The sequence below is a fragment of the Taudactylus pleione genome, unplaced genomic scaffold (genome assembly GCF_031769625.1).
Source record: "Taudactylus pleione unplaced genomic scaffold, aTauple2 ptg001573l, whole genome shotgun sequence".
In the NCBI taxonomy this organism is placed as follows: Eukaryota; Metazoa; Chordata; class Amphibia; order Anura; family Myobatrachidae; genus Taudactylus; species Taudactylus pleione.
Window position 1 is genome coordinate 6,637,978 of NW_028285970.1, and position 16,510 is coordinate 6,654,487.

A 16,510-nucleotide genomic window follows, 5' to 3' on the forward strand; every position below is an offset into this window, starting at 1 on the left:
TTTTCTACCATCGGCAGCTGCGTCTTCTAAGGCTAGGACCTCTGCATTTCGGTCCTTTCGTTCTCAAGAAAAGTCCAAGGGTCAGTCCTTCCCGAGGCAGTTGGCTACCAAGGCCGCCCCTAAACCTAAGAAGCAAGCTTGGAGCGCTAGACGCCCTACTTCGGAGCCGGAGGATAAACCTTCCGCCCGATGGGACGGGCCTACCTCTGGGGGATCCCAGAGTGGGAGGCCGACTACTTCAATTTGACAGAAAGAAAATTCCTCAGGCGCTATACTAACGACTTCCTCAATTCGCGCAGTGCTGGTGCAACACCACCACGGATGCTTGGGTACGCTTCACCACACTCCCATAATTACTGTGTTCCCAGCACAACATTCCTCTCTCCTCTCCTGCTAGGTTGAGTTCTGTCCCTTCTCCCTACATGTTGGAGACAGGACATACTTTAGCAAATTATATATGAACTTCACTGATGGGGAATGAAGGCTAGCCCATCTGGTCCTAACCCAAGGAAGAGCTACTGTAGCACAAACTTTAAAAAAGTTGTTGATGGAAAAACAGTAGAGCCTGATAGTAGGTTGTCATACCCTCACACGGCAGTATATCAGGATTTGTTGTATCAAATGTTGTGGAAGAATTGATAGTTCCTAGGGCATATAGAAGAAAGGTGTTAGACCTGGCTCATTGTCGCATAACTGCGGGACACCTAGGGGTAGAAAAACCTCTTTTGCAGCGTTTTTTCGGTCAGGGGTCCAAAAAGATGTATCGGACTACTGTGCATCCTGCCCTGAGTGTTAGTTCCATGCTCACATGCCAATTTATAGAAGTCTGCTTGTCCCCTTACTTGGATCTCTAATAAAGTATGCAGAGGATCAACAGTTTAGTAGTAATGGATTATTCTACCAGATACCTGGAAGCGATACCATTACGCAATATATCAAGAAAGAAAACTGCTAGTGAACTAGTACATGTCTTTAGCAGAGTGGGAATATCTAAGGAAATACTAACTGATCAGGGTACCCCATTTATGTCAAGTTGTGCTGTCTGCTTAAGGTTACTCAGCTGAGGACCTCCGTGTATCACCCTCGGACTGATGGTTTAATGGAGAGCTTTAACAAAACTCTAAAGAATAGGCTAAAGAAAGTAAAGTCATGAGTAAGGACGGGAAAGATTGGGGTTACCTATTTATTGCTGGCCTTTAGCAAGGTTCAACAGTCTTCCACGGGGTTCTCGCCTTTTCATTTGCTGTATGGGAAACGCCCAAGGTGGATTGTCAGTATTGCAAAAGAGACATAGGAGGGGCATCCCAGTTCTTATAACATGGTTATAGAATATGTTTCTCAGAGGCAGGAAAGAATAGCTGCAGTGGTGCTCAGGGCTGCCATCAGAAATTGTGGGGCCCAGGACTGACAAAATAGGCAGGACCACTACCCCCCTTTGCCACCCAGGGACGTGTCAGTTTGCACTTTTGGCACAACTTTTACAGGTGTTAGTGTATTATTACTGACCTGACATTTGGGGAACCCAACTGTACACAGGGTTGGGTTCGGGATCCCGGCGGTCAGATTCCCGACAGGGTTAGGATACCGACAGCTGCCAGTTAGTATCCTAACCCTCTCCCTCAAAATTGAGCTCAGGTGCATCCTGTTTCCACTGATCATCCTTGAATGTTTCTACAACTTAATTGGAGTCTACCTGTGGTAAATTCAGTTGTTAGGTGTATGCCTTTCAAAATCATGTCCAATCTATATAAGGTCCCACACTTGACAGTGCAAGTCAGAGCATAAACCAAGCATGAAGTCCAAAGAATTGTCTGTAGACCTCCGAGACAGGATTGTCTTGAGGCACAAATCTGGGGAAGGGTACAGTAAAATATCTGCTGCTTTGAAGGTCCCAATGAGCACAGTGGCCTCCATCATCCGTAAATGGAAGAAGTTCGGAACCACCAGGACAGAAGGGGAGTCAGGGAAGTGACCAAGAACCTTGATGGTCACTCTGTCAGAGCTACAGCATTCCTCTGTGGAGAGAGGAGAACCTTCCAGAAGGACAACCATCTCTGCAGCAATCCACCAATCAGGCCTGTATGGTAGAGTGGCCAAACGGAAGACACTCCTTAGTAAAAAGCACATGGCAGCCCGCCTGAAGTTTGCCAAAATGCACCTGAAGGACTCTAAGACCATGAGAAACAAAATTCTCTGGTCTGATGAGACAAAGATTGAACTATTTGTCGTCAATGCCAGACGTTATATTTGGAGGAAACCAGGCACCACTCATCACCAGGCCAATACCATCCCTACAGTGAAGCATGGTGGTGGCAGCATCATGCTGTGGGGATGTTTTTCAGCGGCAGGAACTGGGAGACTAGTCAGGATAGAGGGAAAGATGAATGCAGCAATGTACAGACGTATCCTGGATGAAAACCTGCTTCAGAGTGCTCTTGACTGGGGCAACGGTTCATCTTTCAGCAGGAGATCTGAAAATGGCTGTGCACCGACGCTTCCCATCCAACCCGATGGAGCTTGAGAGGTGCTGCAAAGAGGAATGGGCGAAACTGCCCAAAGATAGGTGTGCCAAGCTTGTGGCATCATATTCAAAAAGACTTGAGGCTGTAATTGCTGCCAAAGGTACATCAACAAAGTATTGAGCAAAGGCTGTGAATACTTATGACAGAGTGCTTATTTTTGGTTCCCACAGTAGAAAATACATTTTTGGCCAAGTGGCAAGCACCCTTTGAAATCATAGAAAAAGTGGGTGAGGTTAATTATAAGTGGTACCAGCCCGGGAAAAGAAAGTCAGAACAGATCTACCATGTTTATCTTATAAAATCTTGGAAAGATAGAGTAGGTCTGTCAGCAACCCCGGTCCCTCCTGTAACCGCAGTACCTTTGGTTCCTGAGGTAACAATAGGCAAAACCCGCTGTCCTATTCAACAGCATTAGGCTAAAGAATATCTTATATGAAATAAAAAAATGTTGGAATTAGATATAATTGATGAGTCCCATTGTACTCTCTCCAAAACTCGACCGGATCTAATGATTTTCTGTAAATTGAATAGAGTTTGATGCCTGCCCAATGCCTTGTGTGGATGAACTTATTGAAAGGCTGGGAACAGCACGGTATTTAACCACTCTAGACATAACCAAAGACAAACAAGGCAAAATAAAAAACTGCTTTTTCTGCATCAGAGGTTCCAATATAGGATTATGCCATTTGGGTTACATGGGGCACTGACCAACTTTCAGAGAATGATGAACAAAATGTTAAGGCCCCATAGTATGCTGCTGCTTATCTTGATGTAAGTCTCACTTACCCAGGGTACAAGCAGTGTTGGATTCCATCTGTGGGGCAGAATTGACAGACGACCCAAAAAAGTGTTGCTTAGAGATGGAAAAGGTGAGGTACCTTGTATACACCATAGGCAAATGTTTGATAAAGCTTCAATTTAATAAAATTGTGGCAATACAAAATTGGCTACAACTCCAAAATAATAAAGCAGGTAGGAGCTTTCTTAGGAATCACAGAATATTATAGAAGATTTATACCCAATTTTGCCACCATTGCTGTCCCCTTGACTGACCTTACTAAGTCAAATGGTAAATACTCAGTTATGGTTAAGTGGAATCCTGAGGCAAAATAGGCCTTTAATTGAAGGTAGTATTGTGCACCCAACCAGTTTTGATGACACCTGACTTAAAAAAATAATTTGTTGTACAGACAGAAGCATCAGATGTAGGGATATGTGCTGTCTTGTATCAAAGCAAATATGGCGAAGAGCATCCACTTATTTATTTAAGTAGGAAATTGAATATACATGAGAGAAATGATGCCACTGTTAAAAAAAAGAAGTGGGCATTAGAAACACTAAGGTACTACCTTTTGGGGGGGGAGAAAATTTAGATTGATTACGGATCATGCTTCATTAAAGTAGATGGTTGAGAATAAAGAGACCAATGGGAGAATAATTAGATGGTTCTTGGCACTGCAAAGAAAAATTTCAGTAGAGCATAGCCAACTTGACAATACTTTGTCCCTGTATTTATTTTCTTAGGGGCTACAGTTGTTCTGCCCCACAAGTCAAAACAGGGGGGGGGGAGGATATATGAAAAATCACTGGAAAGGTTGTCAATGACAGATATATATGCCCTAGGTTTTAGCTTCTGTTTGATAGACAGAAGCTAATTAGCAGCCTTGATTGCCAGACCACCTGTGAGAGGCTGATAAAAGGTGTGAGAGTCTCTGTAGTCAGTCTCTCACTCCCTGGGGAACAGGTCAGAAGCCTGTTGAGAGACACTTATTACTGAATGTAAGTGTTGTGCTAAAGACTTCTGTTTTGTGAGAGGGGCGATAGGTCCTTCCACTCTGAGAGAGGGATTCATTTTGTTTAGTTAGAGCAGACAGGCCAGTATTTACTTTTATGTTTTGTTTATTTTTATGCTGCTAATAAAACTAGCTGTGGTTGCTTGTACCAAGGCCCTGGGACTGGTGTACTACTGTGTTTCCCCGATAATAAGACCTACCCCGAAAATAAGCCCTACCCTTACTTTTGAAAAACGGTCCAAAATAAGCCCTACCCTGAAAATAAGCCCTAACAAAATCCCCATTTTGTCCGGTCCCTGCGCTACACTAAAATGCCCCCAGCTACCCCCCCCCACATGAAATGGATGCCGCTGTTACAGATTTAACAGTGGCATCCAATCACAGCTGCAGCGTCTCATTCTCTCACAGTGAGCGCGCGGCAGCTGGCGTGCGTGGCAGCGTCATTTACAGCAGCGCCACGGAGGAGAGTAGACAAAAAGAGGAAAAAAAATAAAGGTAAGTAAAGAATTGTAAAGCAGGACTGAGGGCATGATGGGGATAAAAGCAGGACTGAGGACATGATGCTGTCAATGTTAGTTAAAATAAGCCCTACCCCGAAAATAAGCCCTATGGAGTTTTTTTTACCAAAAAAAAAAATAAGACAGTGTCTAATTATCGGGGAAACACGGTACTACTTGGCTGCTGCATGACAAGTGCAACCATTTACCCCAGGAAACGGCACCCTTACCCTGGTCTTGCCACAATGCAAATACATTTTTTGGAAAAGATAAGGGCCAAATGATTTGCATTATTTTTACAATTCACCTGTTGCTGTTACATGTCATGCTAATTATCATATACTGTATATTTGTAGATAATAATGGCAGTTGTTACAACATATTTATGGTGATGTCACTCATTTTGCCATTGATACAAGACTTATTCAAAAATGCAGTAAATGTTATTTGCTCTAACAACTTAGACATCACGGACACATCTATGTGTCGGTTGAATTTGAAAACAGAGGTATAGCTAAGAAAAATGGGATTACAGTTTATTTCTTTAATCTGTTATTATTTGCAAGTTTCATAACTGTTATATGCATTTTGGATATTTCTAAAGTTGGGTAATATAAAAAGGCAACTCAGGGTGGGGCAGTGTTATCTCTAAAGTTATTGAGAGAATAAAGCATTTTATTGAAAATCACAAGCTAATTAGGGATGTAGTAACCATACCCACAGGCAGGATACCATCGCTCAGAGTACCGGTGCCAGAATCCTGACAGCAGTCGGAATCCCGCGTCCAGAATCCAGACCGTTGGCATCCCGACGGTAAGTGTTAGGGTGAGGGTTAGGCTTAAAGGTCATGGGTTAGGGTTTGCCACTAGGGGTAGGGTTAGGCTGTGTGGGAGGGGGGGGGGGGGAGTGTTAGGGTTAGGCTGTGGGGAGGGGAGGGTTAGGATTAGGCTGTGGGGGGAGGGTTAAGATTAGGGGGGGGGTTAGGGGGAGGGTTAAGGCTCATACACACTAGACGATGTGCTGTATGAACGATATTGGTGAAAGATTTCCCTTGAACTTTCTGAGGTGCAGGACAAACGATATTGGGTGTACACACTGAAAGATCTCTTTAAAGATACAGGCAATTCTTGAGTATATCGTCAGATTGGCCTGCATGTACCGATGACCAAAGACATCGGTAACGACCCGCGGGAGCGCGCATTGTTTGTCGTTCCCTGAATACACACTGAACGATAAGAACGATATATCGTTGATCTTTATGAACGATGTGGACGATAACGATATCGTTCGCCTAGTGTGTATGCGGCTTTAGGCTACTTAAGTGCAGGCATCAGAATTCTGACTGTCAGGATGCCACTGTCTGTATTCTGACCGCCGTTATCCCGACCACTGGGATCCCATACTCCGATCCTCTATTTAAGGTTTACTTTTTATACAGTAATCTGTAAACCTTATTCTTGAAGGTTTGCATTATTTTTAAATACAGTGAGCTATTATAGGTATAATATAAAATTAATTTGCTTTTTTTTTTAGATTTAGGATTGTTTAGTTTGTCCCATTACTTTTGGCCCCTTAAAAAGTGGGAGGCACATATAGAAACCATTGTAATTCCTACACCGTTCACCTGATTTGGATGTAATTACCCTCAAATTAAATCTGAAAGTCTGCAGTTTGTTTGTTTGCACATCTTGTTTGTTTCATTTCAAAGCCATTGTGGTGGTGAATACAGGCCAAAATATGAAAATTCTGTCAATGTCCCAATATTTATGCACCTGACTGTAGATAGTTATCCATAGCGATCTTCCATGCTCCTTTCCTAATACTTGCATTGTCAGTCACACAAATACCCACATCTACACTTTCCTAGGACTTTATACATTACTACTTGTATATACTGCAGTATCCCTGCTCTATACTGTTTCATTATTGCTGTAAACAGCTGTTATCTTAAAGTTTAATTATTTCTCTCCAAATGTCCCCTCCATCTGTAAGTCACAGTAGCCTGTTCCGTTTTCCTTCGGTATCATTGCACAATATTTTGACATATCATGTGAAAGGTTAAAAATTCAGCAACATCTTTGTTTAGTGGGGTGTTTTTTTTGAATGTGTCAAATACAATAAATATAAAATATATTACTATTCACAATATGTGGATTTAAAATAATTAGTGCACGCCAAATATTACATTACACAGTGATCGCGGTGAGTGACAAAATATGTGGGTCCCAGGGACCCACCACTTTAAAAAAAATGGGTCCTACCTGACCATTTCTGGGTCCCATCTTAATTTATGCTTTAGAGCTTCCCATATGCCTCTCAGACCTCCCCACATGTCACCACACATGCCCCTAAAATGCCCATCTGTTACCCCTAACAGCATCAGATATCCCCACATGCCCCTTAAATGCATGTTTTAATGCATCCATGATCTTTCAGGTAATATGACTTGTCTGTTCACAAAACCCATGGTGAATAAGTAGGTTTACCATATCATCCCTTTAAACTGGGACACTCATGGATTACACAAGTTGTGTGGCTCATTAAAACCAGGTGAAATCTAGGCATGAAGTCAGCCAGCCAAAGAATCTTTGTAATTAATTCATGAGTGTCCCGTTTTAAAGTGATAGTATGGTTAGCCTATGAATAATGCTTTAGGTAATAATAGGCATATTTATCAAAGGATAAATGCCCGGTCTTTACACATTATGCTGCACATTAATGCCCTTTACACATTATGCCACACAGCAATGCCCGGCCTTTACACATTATGCCACACATTAATGCCCTTTACACATTACGTCACACAGCAATGCCCTTTACACATTATGTCGTACATTATGTCTTGCAGTAATACCCCTTACAAATGATGCCACACATTAATACCCTTTAGTCCCCTTATGCATTGCCCCCAGTAAGTGCCCCCAGTATTAATCACCCCTATGCAGTGCCCCCAGTATTAATCTCCCCCTATGCAGTGCCCCAGTAGTGGCCCACCTATTTGCCCTTTAGTGACCTGGGCCTAATGCCCAGGTCACTCACACCTATTTGTGGGGCAGATACCTTCAATTGGGCCTAAGGCCCCCTATGTAGCCCGGGCCTTGTTCCCGCCTCTATACCCACAGGCCTATTGCCTGAATTTATCCCATGGGCCTAGTGCCCGACAACCCTGGTGGTCTAAGGAGGGGTTAAATACCGGTGTCCCAAGCCGCCTACCGGTACGGTGGAGGTTTATTAGCTCTTTTTCTTTCCACCCCCACAGTCCTCTACGGCCCTCAGCTTCATTCTTCTGCCACTGGCCTGTCCTGGCCAGCGGCGCCGCCTCTTCCTTTCTTCCTCCTTGATCACACCGTCTTCTGACCTCTTGCGCGGCCGTCTGAACTGTTGCCGTGATGCTCTTCTCTTCGGGAGGTCTTCACTCCTCCCCTCCACCGTCGTACTGACATTTCCCGCTCAGCAGCGTCTATTAAGAGACACCGCAAGTGGGCGGGGCTATGATGCAGTGAGCCGCGATTGGCTAGTCACGTCTGCCTCCTATTGGCTGCTGAACTGCGAGCCGTGTTTGGCTCGCAGCCAGTGGCGAACACCCGCCGCCGCTTCTTGGCTTCCGGGCAGCCGAGCTCCGCTTAGCTTGCGCCCGGAGCCAAGCTTCTCTCGCCGCCACTTTACCGCCAACGCTGGTGGAAGGGACCACTGTCCCAGCGCCGAGCACAGATGTGTCCCGCAGGGGACACATCTCCTCTGCCTACCCCTGCAGCTGTGCCGATGCTGGGATCAGACACTTGATCCCAGCATAGCTTTTCCAATGAGTCTATCTGACTCTCATTGGCTGCTATAACAGACAGCATTGTGTCTTTCTTTGCAGGTGGGACACACTGTGCTGCAGCCAGCTGTCAGGGATTGGCCACAGCACAGCGCGTTCCCGGGGACCCGGCTACTTTTCAAAAGTGAATCCCCAGCGCTCAATACAGGGTAAAATACACGCTATAGCGCGTGTTTGTGAACTCTGATTACAGTATATATATTTTATACTTGGGTTAGGTAGATGCACAGGTACAACTAGATGTGTATAGAAATATATAAATTGTGTAAGATTACTTGGGGTGAATTTACTAAGCAAGCCATGGCTTACAGTATGTGAGTGTGTATGAAGAACATTTAAGTGGTCAATACTATTTAAAGCAAAACACACAGTATTTGGCTTTGAATACTATTGTTATTTAAAATGTCTTGCTCATTCACGTCCCTTTGACTTCACTTGTGTATCAGGCAAAGAGAAAATACATTAATAGTTTATATTTTTGCTTCAACTTAAAGACTATGTTGAACAAGGGATTCATGTTGCTGCGTCACAATGCTGTAGCCGCGAGTCCAGATTTAACGTTTGGATGTGAGGATGTTTTCACGGTCTCTCTATTTATTGCTTCTACCACTTTCTTTATTTTCCTCCCACTACAAAAAATTCTTTCTATAGCCTCAGATGGATATTTTTTTTATCTATTCTTGTTAATAATCTATTTTAAAGCTCTTTAAATATAAAGAACGTGTGAGTGCCCACTAGTGATCAGCATCAAAGGCCATTGCTCTTAGCCTAATTATAACCGTACTGGTACTAGATAATTATATATGTGCAGTGCATACTATTACTATATGTTTACTGTCCATTTAATGTGAATAAAGCCTCACTAGAAACGGGGCAGATGCTTTTATTATAATTTCAGAAGAAGAAAAAACATGGTTCGTGCTAACCATTTTGGAAAATTTAAAAACTTACACGGATGGTTAATCCAAAGGAAGTTATAAAGAGGCCCTGAAGGAATGTTAAAGAAAGACCAGTAACACATTAAATATATTTGAAAACTGACAATACTGACAATATTTCTCATCATATGACCTTATGTACAAAATAATGCACATTTTCTAAGAAAAGTGCATCAATCATTCTTCAGTGTATTGTCAGATATGCTGAAAAGGTAACTCTACTTTTTTTTTTTTACTTAATTCATATCTCCCATATTAGTTGCAGATTGTTTTTAACTTGTTTGCTTCCATCGCTAAAAACTTAGCATGTTACTTAAGTTGTCTCAAACAAATATGCTCTGGATATTTCAGCTGCTGTATTAGTAGACTGAATAAAAGCGTATTGTTGCTTCTCATATGTCTTAACTATTCATTACAACCATAGTTGTACATATATAGGGCCCTGGGCACACCCTAATGTCAGATGCTTTCTCTGTGCTTGTCAGCAACATTAGGGTTTTGCTGGCTTTCCCGTGACAGTGTCAGCGAGTTACTCAGTGACTCACAAGACATAGCAGTGCAGCAGCATTACCTTCTTCAATTTGTGTCCTAGTTAATGATATGCGGGGGGGGGGGATTGTGTAGACATGATGATGAGTGGAGGAATTTAGGATATGAAAATTGTACTAGACACTCCCCTAGAGAGTATGCCTGTCTAGATTTCCCAGGATGCACACCTTAATGAAGTATGATGTGCACGCCAAGAAGTAGAATGGCACAGTACCACAACTACGGTTTTTCACTCTATAAAAAAAGATAAATCGGGGGTTAATGTGTCAAGCTGTGATTAGAGAAGTGGACCAGTGGAGAAGTTGCCCATAGCAACCAATAAACTTTTAGGTAGCATTTATCAAGTATATTATATAAAATGGTAGGTAGAAGCTGATTGGTTGCTAGGGGCAACTTCTCCACTAGTCCACTTTTCACAACTTGATAAATCAATCCCTCAATACTGTAAGGAAGCTGTTTTTTCACCATTAGACAGCAGAATATGAATAGTGATCTGCCTTCTAGGAACTCTGTAAGGTCCCACAAGGTTTTTGCCTTTATACAGTTCCATACTATGATGTATATGTCATTCATAGGACCAGCCAAATAGAGGAATAGGGGCATCTACTGCTTGTTCTACGTAGGCTTGTCCCAGACTGTTTTCTTCTTCAGAAGCACTGGAGTGGTGAGCAGTAATATTACAGTGCCATTCAAGTGGCCTTAGCCAGGAAATTGTGTAAGGCATCAGTGTTGGTCTAGAAAAGGGCTGTCCAGCTTGTGACAGCCTGGATGCGCAGCAGCTCTGGAACACACCAAAGGAGCATAATTTTTCATACAGTTGGAACCAACACCATAAATAACCCAGAGCTGCTTACAGCTTGTATACCCTATTAGAAGTTTTAGAAAGGATCACACAGTTAATTAGCTGCTTTATATTTAAAGACTACCTGTTGGACTAAAGCATGAAAGAGGCAACCTGCGTCTCGGGTGTATTGTCCCTAGAGCATTAGGGATGAATATGACGTGAGACTTTTTTACTTCAGCAGACGTCCTGCCAAGTATCAAACAACATACAAAAAGTAAGGCAATATTTACTTCAAGCAAATAAACAACAGGCTTCTGACACACTAACCTCCAAGTGATCCCATATAGGCAGGACAGTATGTTGGGATGGATTTAGCAGCTAAATATGGGTACACATACACTTTTAGTTAAATATGCAGTTTTATAGCATTTTACTTGTCATCGACTAACGTGCGTGTTTTTTGTTTGCTTCTTTGTATTGCTTTTCTGTACAAGTGTTAGAATATTTATGTATTGGGTTTGTGTGACAATCTTTTAGAACACCGGTTCTCAAACTCTGTCTTCAGGACCCCCAACAGTGCATGTTTTCCAGGTCTCCTCACAGAATCACAAGTTAAATAATTAGCTAATCCTGTGGATCTTTTAATATGTGTCAGTGAGTAATAAATACACCTGTGCACCTGCTGGGTGACCTGGAAAACGTGATCTGTGTGGGGTCCTGAGGACCGAGTTTGAGAACCACTATTTTAGAATGCAGTAATGTTGCAGCCTCATCCTTAGCTACAGTGTTGACTTGATTTTTATAGTGTGCTGACTTCTTCCATACTGTTGCTTTTGCTTACCACTAATTGCCTGTGTATCTTTTTTTTTTTTGTAGAAAATAGAAAATGGAAGATTTGCCAAATGTAAATATTTTGCTCATGCAATGGTCAATAACACGGATTTATTAATGGTGATGAAAAAGTAAGTTGAATTTGTTTTTGTTTTGTTTTTTTTGCTGGGGGGAAGTAAATAAATTGTTTCTGAATCAGTTTGGACATATTATTGAAACATTGGCCCTCATAGCCTTAGTTTTGTTCATAGACTATAAATTCTGTGTAATGCTGTACATAACTATAGAATGGTAACACAATAGCACACCTCTCCATAATGGACTGGTCTGGGGCGAAACATTAATTCTCATGAGAGCTTATCTCTGCCTGAATATGACTAACCATGCAGACATGTACAAATCATACTTGGCAACATTTAAATGGAGCTTCCTGGGAGAAGGTTCCTTCGCCAGTTGCAGGTGGGCAGTGATGGGGGCGGAAGATAGCATCATTAAGCCCCGTCCCTTGCAATGAAATGCCGCATATCGCAGACATTTAGATAGAGCGGAGCCAAATGACGTGATTATCATATAATAGTGTCATTAAGCCCCGCTCCCTGACGCTGGACTGTGGAATCACAGTAAGATTCTCCCCATTCTGCCCACTTCACTAGGAAGTGGGCAGGGTCGGGAGAAGTACCCACTCTTCCGGAGGTGCAGCAGCTACCTGAAAAATCGGGAGCCTCCCGCAGGTTCCGGGAGAGTAGGCATGTATGGTACAAATATGTATTCAGAATAAACTTTTTTTGTTGTTATACCTGTTAAATGCTATATCTATTATATTATCTGTTCTGATATATGTTCAATGTGCAGTTATGTGTAATTACTGTGTAAGGGAAAAGGGAGTTTAGTTGCATAGCATGATGGTCTTTGTGTTATGTCAGGAAACATGAACTGTTATACACTCTCTTTTTTAGTGGTATCTTGTTTGTTACAAAAGGAACATTTGGACAACTTACATGTGAATGGCAGTATAGTTTTGATGAGTTTACCAAAGAGCCAGTTGTTGTGAGTGGTAGAAGATTGCGCATAGAAGCAAAGGTATAGTACAGCTTTATTTTTCTATTTCAAATATTTTATTCTCTGTGGAATGAGCATGCTGCCAAAACCGGAAACCTGGCCTCCATGTGATGGGTGGAACACGACCCAGTCATGAAGTTACACAGTAAGTGCAGCTTTCCCATGCACTGCATGTCCATCGTACATTTTTGGGTATCAGACATGATTGCAGTTAGAAGAGCTCAGACTAACGATGCTGCTCAATAGCAAATGTCATAAATAACAACAGTATTACTGTCTATTCCGGATCTGATTTAGTTATGATTATGTAGGTTATATTCACCCTTTGGAAAGCAGGCTCCTATATAAACCGATAGACTCCTCCACTCCCTTACATCCCCATGCTGCTTGTCCACGTTGTTCCCAATGCTCTGCAGAAGAGTTGGTAACAGAACCTCCTACTCTGTTCTCCCTTACCTCCTAACCTGCTCTGTGCATGGCCATAGTCTCGTAGGGTGTAGGGATAAAACTGCTTTGACTTCTGCAGCATCTCCCATCATTGGCAGGCTGGGATTATCAGACACACACTGGGCCCATAAACTTAAGGTTTGCACAAAGGGGTAATGTAGCATGAACATGATGCATCACATTTTGTGCCATATTAGTGAATACTCTTAAGAAATTCAGAAGATGAAGGCAGTGTCGTGAGCACCTAGGGTGTGTTCTGTTTGCTAAAGAGTGACAGGTCAATGAGGCCCTGAACACTTCATGAGTGCAGGAAGTGAATTGAAGCCTGCTGCAGCAATCCAATTTTACAGCAGCCCTTCTATTCTCTGCGATGTGTGTGAACAAAATATCTTATTGTAAGTGGGTGTCTGAGTGCATTTGGGGGAATTTCTGTTGAATTGAGGAGCATGTGGGACATTATGTTGGGAGGGTGGCAAAGTCATTTTGGGGCATTGATCTTGTTATATCACCAAATTGTAGGGTAATGTGCAGCTATGTTGGAGTATGTCAGGTTGCCCATCACTGCTAGGCTAAAACTAATTTACTGTAATGAAACTAAACGCACATATATATATTTTTATATATAAATTGTATCCACGAATTAACTTTTTTTTTTTTTATTAAAAAAGGGAATACTTTAATATGACAATTTATATAATAAGCGAGAAAGCCTGTCTGTCTGTCTGTCTATTTGTCCTTTATGCACGGCCTTAGATTTGAATCTAGCTCCACCAAATTTGTGTGGATGGTGTAGTTTGACCAGGATTAGGTTTTTGACTAGGTTTGAACCTAAGGATCAGAATTAGACTCTGTGGGCCTGATTCAGACCCGCTCGCGAGATCTGAGTGCTCGCAAGCGGGTCGATGTTGGCCCAGTGCGCATGCGCACAACGGAGCCGGCTCCGTCATGCACATGCGCAAGACCCGGATAGCGACAGGCAAGCCGTCGCTCCTGGTCTCGTACCAAAGGGGGCGTGCTGTTGATGTTGAGTGACAGCATGCCCCCTTTGGTGGGCGGCCCGGGGGTGTGGCTGGCCAGACGGAGGCGTTCCCATGGGAACGCCTACCATCTGGGGCCAACCCCACTGACATCACAAGTGATGTCAGTGGGAGTGCTTTCGGCTCTGATAGAGCCGAAAGCACTCTAGGGCTTTCGGCAACGAAACTCTACCACAAGGGTCTCGTCGCAAGCCCGATGGTCGCGATGGTCTTGACCATCGCGACCATCTTCCTGGCCGCTCACTATAGCTGTGGGTGGTCACCCACAGCTATGCGAGCGGCCTGGAGGCCACTCTAAAAAACCAGAGGGCCGGCCCTGATTCAGAGCATCCGGCTCTGAATCAGGGCCTGTGTTCCCTGCTTTTGAAACAGGTACCAGACAAGATTTGTTTCCCCATTTGCTCTTTGGTTCTATCAACATCCATGTTATTCCTGGGCCTCCTTTTTGACAAGGTTCAACATAGTACATACTTGCCTACTTTTGAAAAATAATTTCAGGGAGATTGTGAAAGCAGCACCTATGAGCATGGCGGTAAAGTGGATGTGTACTGTTGAGAGGCGTGCCATAACATTGAATGACATCCAGTGTTGGACTGGAGCATGAAGGGCCCACCGGTCGAATGCAGTGGTAGGATCGGTTACCACAGGGGGTGAGGCCAGCCCCCACGAGGCTTGGACAGACATTAGAGACCATGTAACTGTTCCTCTAATAGAGTATCAGAAACCTGACATTAGAGCAAATGGTGGGGCCCTCAGGCAGTGGGACCTACCAGGATTTCCCCTGTTGGACAGTCCATCCCCGTTTACATCCAAATTTAAACATGTCCCAAAGCAGTTAATAAGATCTACTTGTTCATGAAAACACACTGGTACTTTTCAGGGCTTGCTTACCTATTGCGTTTTACAAGGGTTTCCATACAAGTGTCCAAGAGAAACCTTAAATGAAAATGCATATAGCCATAGGGATCATTGTGCCTTGTAACCAATGCAGGGATATGGCACTGATTATACCATTTAAATGTACATATCTCTGATTTATTTTCTCCAAGTATATGACAGCTACGTAAAGGGGGTGGGGAGCAATCAGGGAGATTGATAGACTCTTCAGGGATTCTCCCTGACAATCGAGGAGAGTTGGCAAGTATGACATAGTATATACTTTCCACAAGATATTCTTTTAATTTCATCCTGTCTCTTTCATCTGTCCCCTCCCCTCCGCCTTTCTCTCTCCCTCTTCTAACCCACTCATCAATCATTATAATATATTAGTGAGGTAAGGATTAGTATCTCCATTTTGGAAGTGATTCCATATAGTCAGCCAACATATGTCCCTTTTTTTTAAACATTAATTTTTATTGAATATTTTGTTAGGTTTTTGTTTGTTTTTTTCAAATAAAAAAAGAAAGAAGGGGTACAGAAAAAAGATAAGGAAAAAAAAAAAGGAATGGGGGGTACAGGCAATAAAATAACACAATAGAAAAAAAATTACAGATAAAACATTACATTATATTATACCAAATATAGAATATCAATCAAATGTAGTAGATAATATATACTAATAACAGAGGCCACTCCACAACTGCAACAGTCAAATCAAAATATAGAACATAAGAACATATCAGAACCTTGGAGTATCAATTTGTGTTTACTGGGAGGCATGGACCCACCGTATTGAACTCATGCCAACTGAACCATTTTATCATTGGTGAATTAGTAGAGGGAGAATATGACAATTCAGCGTTTCCATCAATAAACTATGATTTAATTTAGTCTTGATCAAAGAAAGGGGGGAGGGTTTATCTTGCTTCCAGAATTGAGCGATGGCTGCCCTAGTAGCAATAAGTACATGTCCTATAAAATACCTGTGGTTGACTGGAACATCTTCCTGAAATATATGTAAAAGAGCAGTGGCTGGGGACAAAGACGGCCGCAAACCTGCAACCTCCAGAATCGAAACTTCTACCTCCAGCCAGAGGGGACGTATAGCAGGGCAACTCCAGAAAATGTGGAAAATCTCACCAATTTGACCACATGAACGCCAACATAAACTAGATTGGGAAGGCCAAATTTTGTGTAATCTGTCTGGGGTCAGATAAATATGATAGAATAATTTCATATACATTTCGATATGAGAGATACACCTAGACATTTTGAATATAGAAAAAAATAATTGGATACATGTGGATACTTGTGGATCTAAACATATATTTAAATGATATTCCCATTTAATAAT

The 16,510-nt window shown here is 42.5% G+C and overlaps 1 protein-coding gene across 1 annotated transcript in view; it reads left to right on the forward strand.

Moving 5' to 3' along the window:
* VPS13A (vacuolar protein sorting 13 homolog A) overlaps nucleotides 1-16,510 on the forward strand; it is a 314,889-nt gene that overhangs the window by 283,178 nt on the left and 15,201 nt on the right. Inside the window, 2 exon segments of the mRNA XM_088464073.1 lie at nucleotides 11,780-11,865; nucleotides 12,691-12,814. Of these exon segments, the coding sequence (XP_088320199.1) occupies nucleotides 11,780-11,865; nucleotides 12,691-12,814 (210 nt within the window).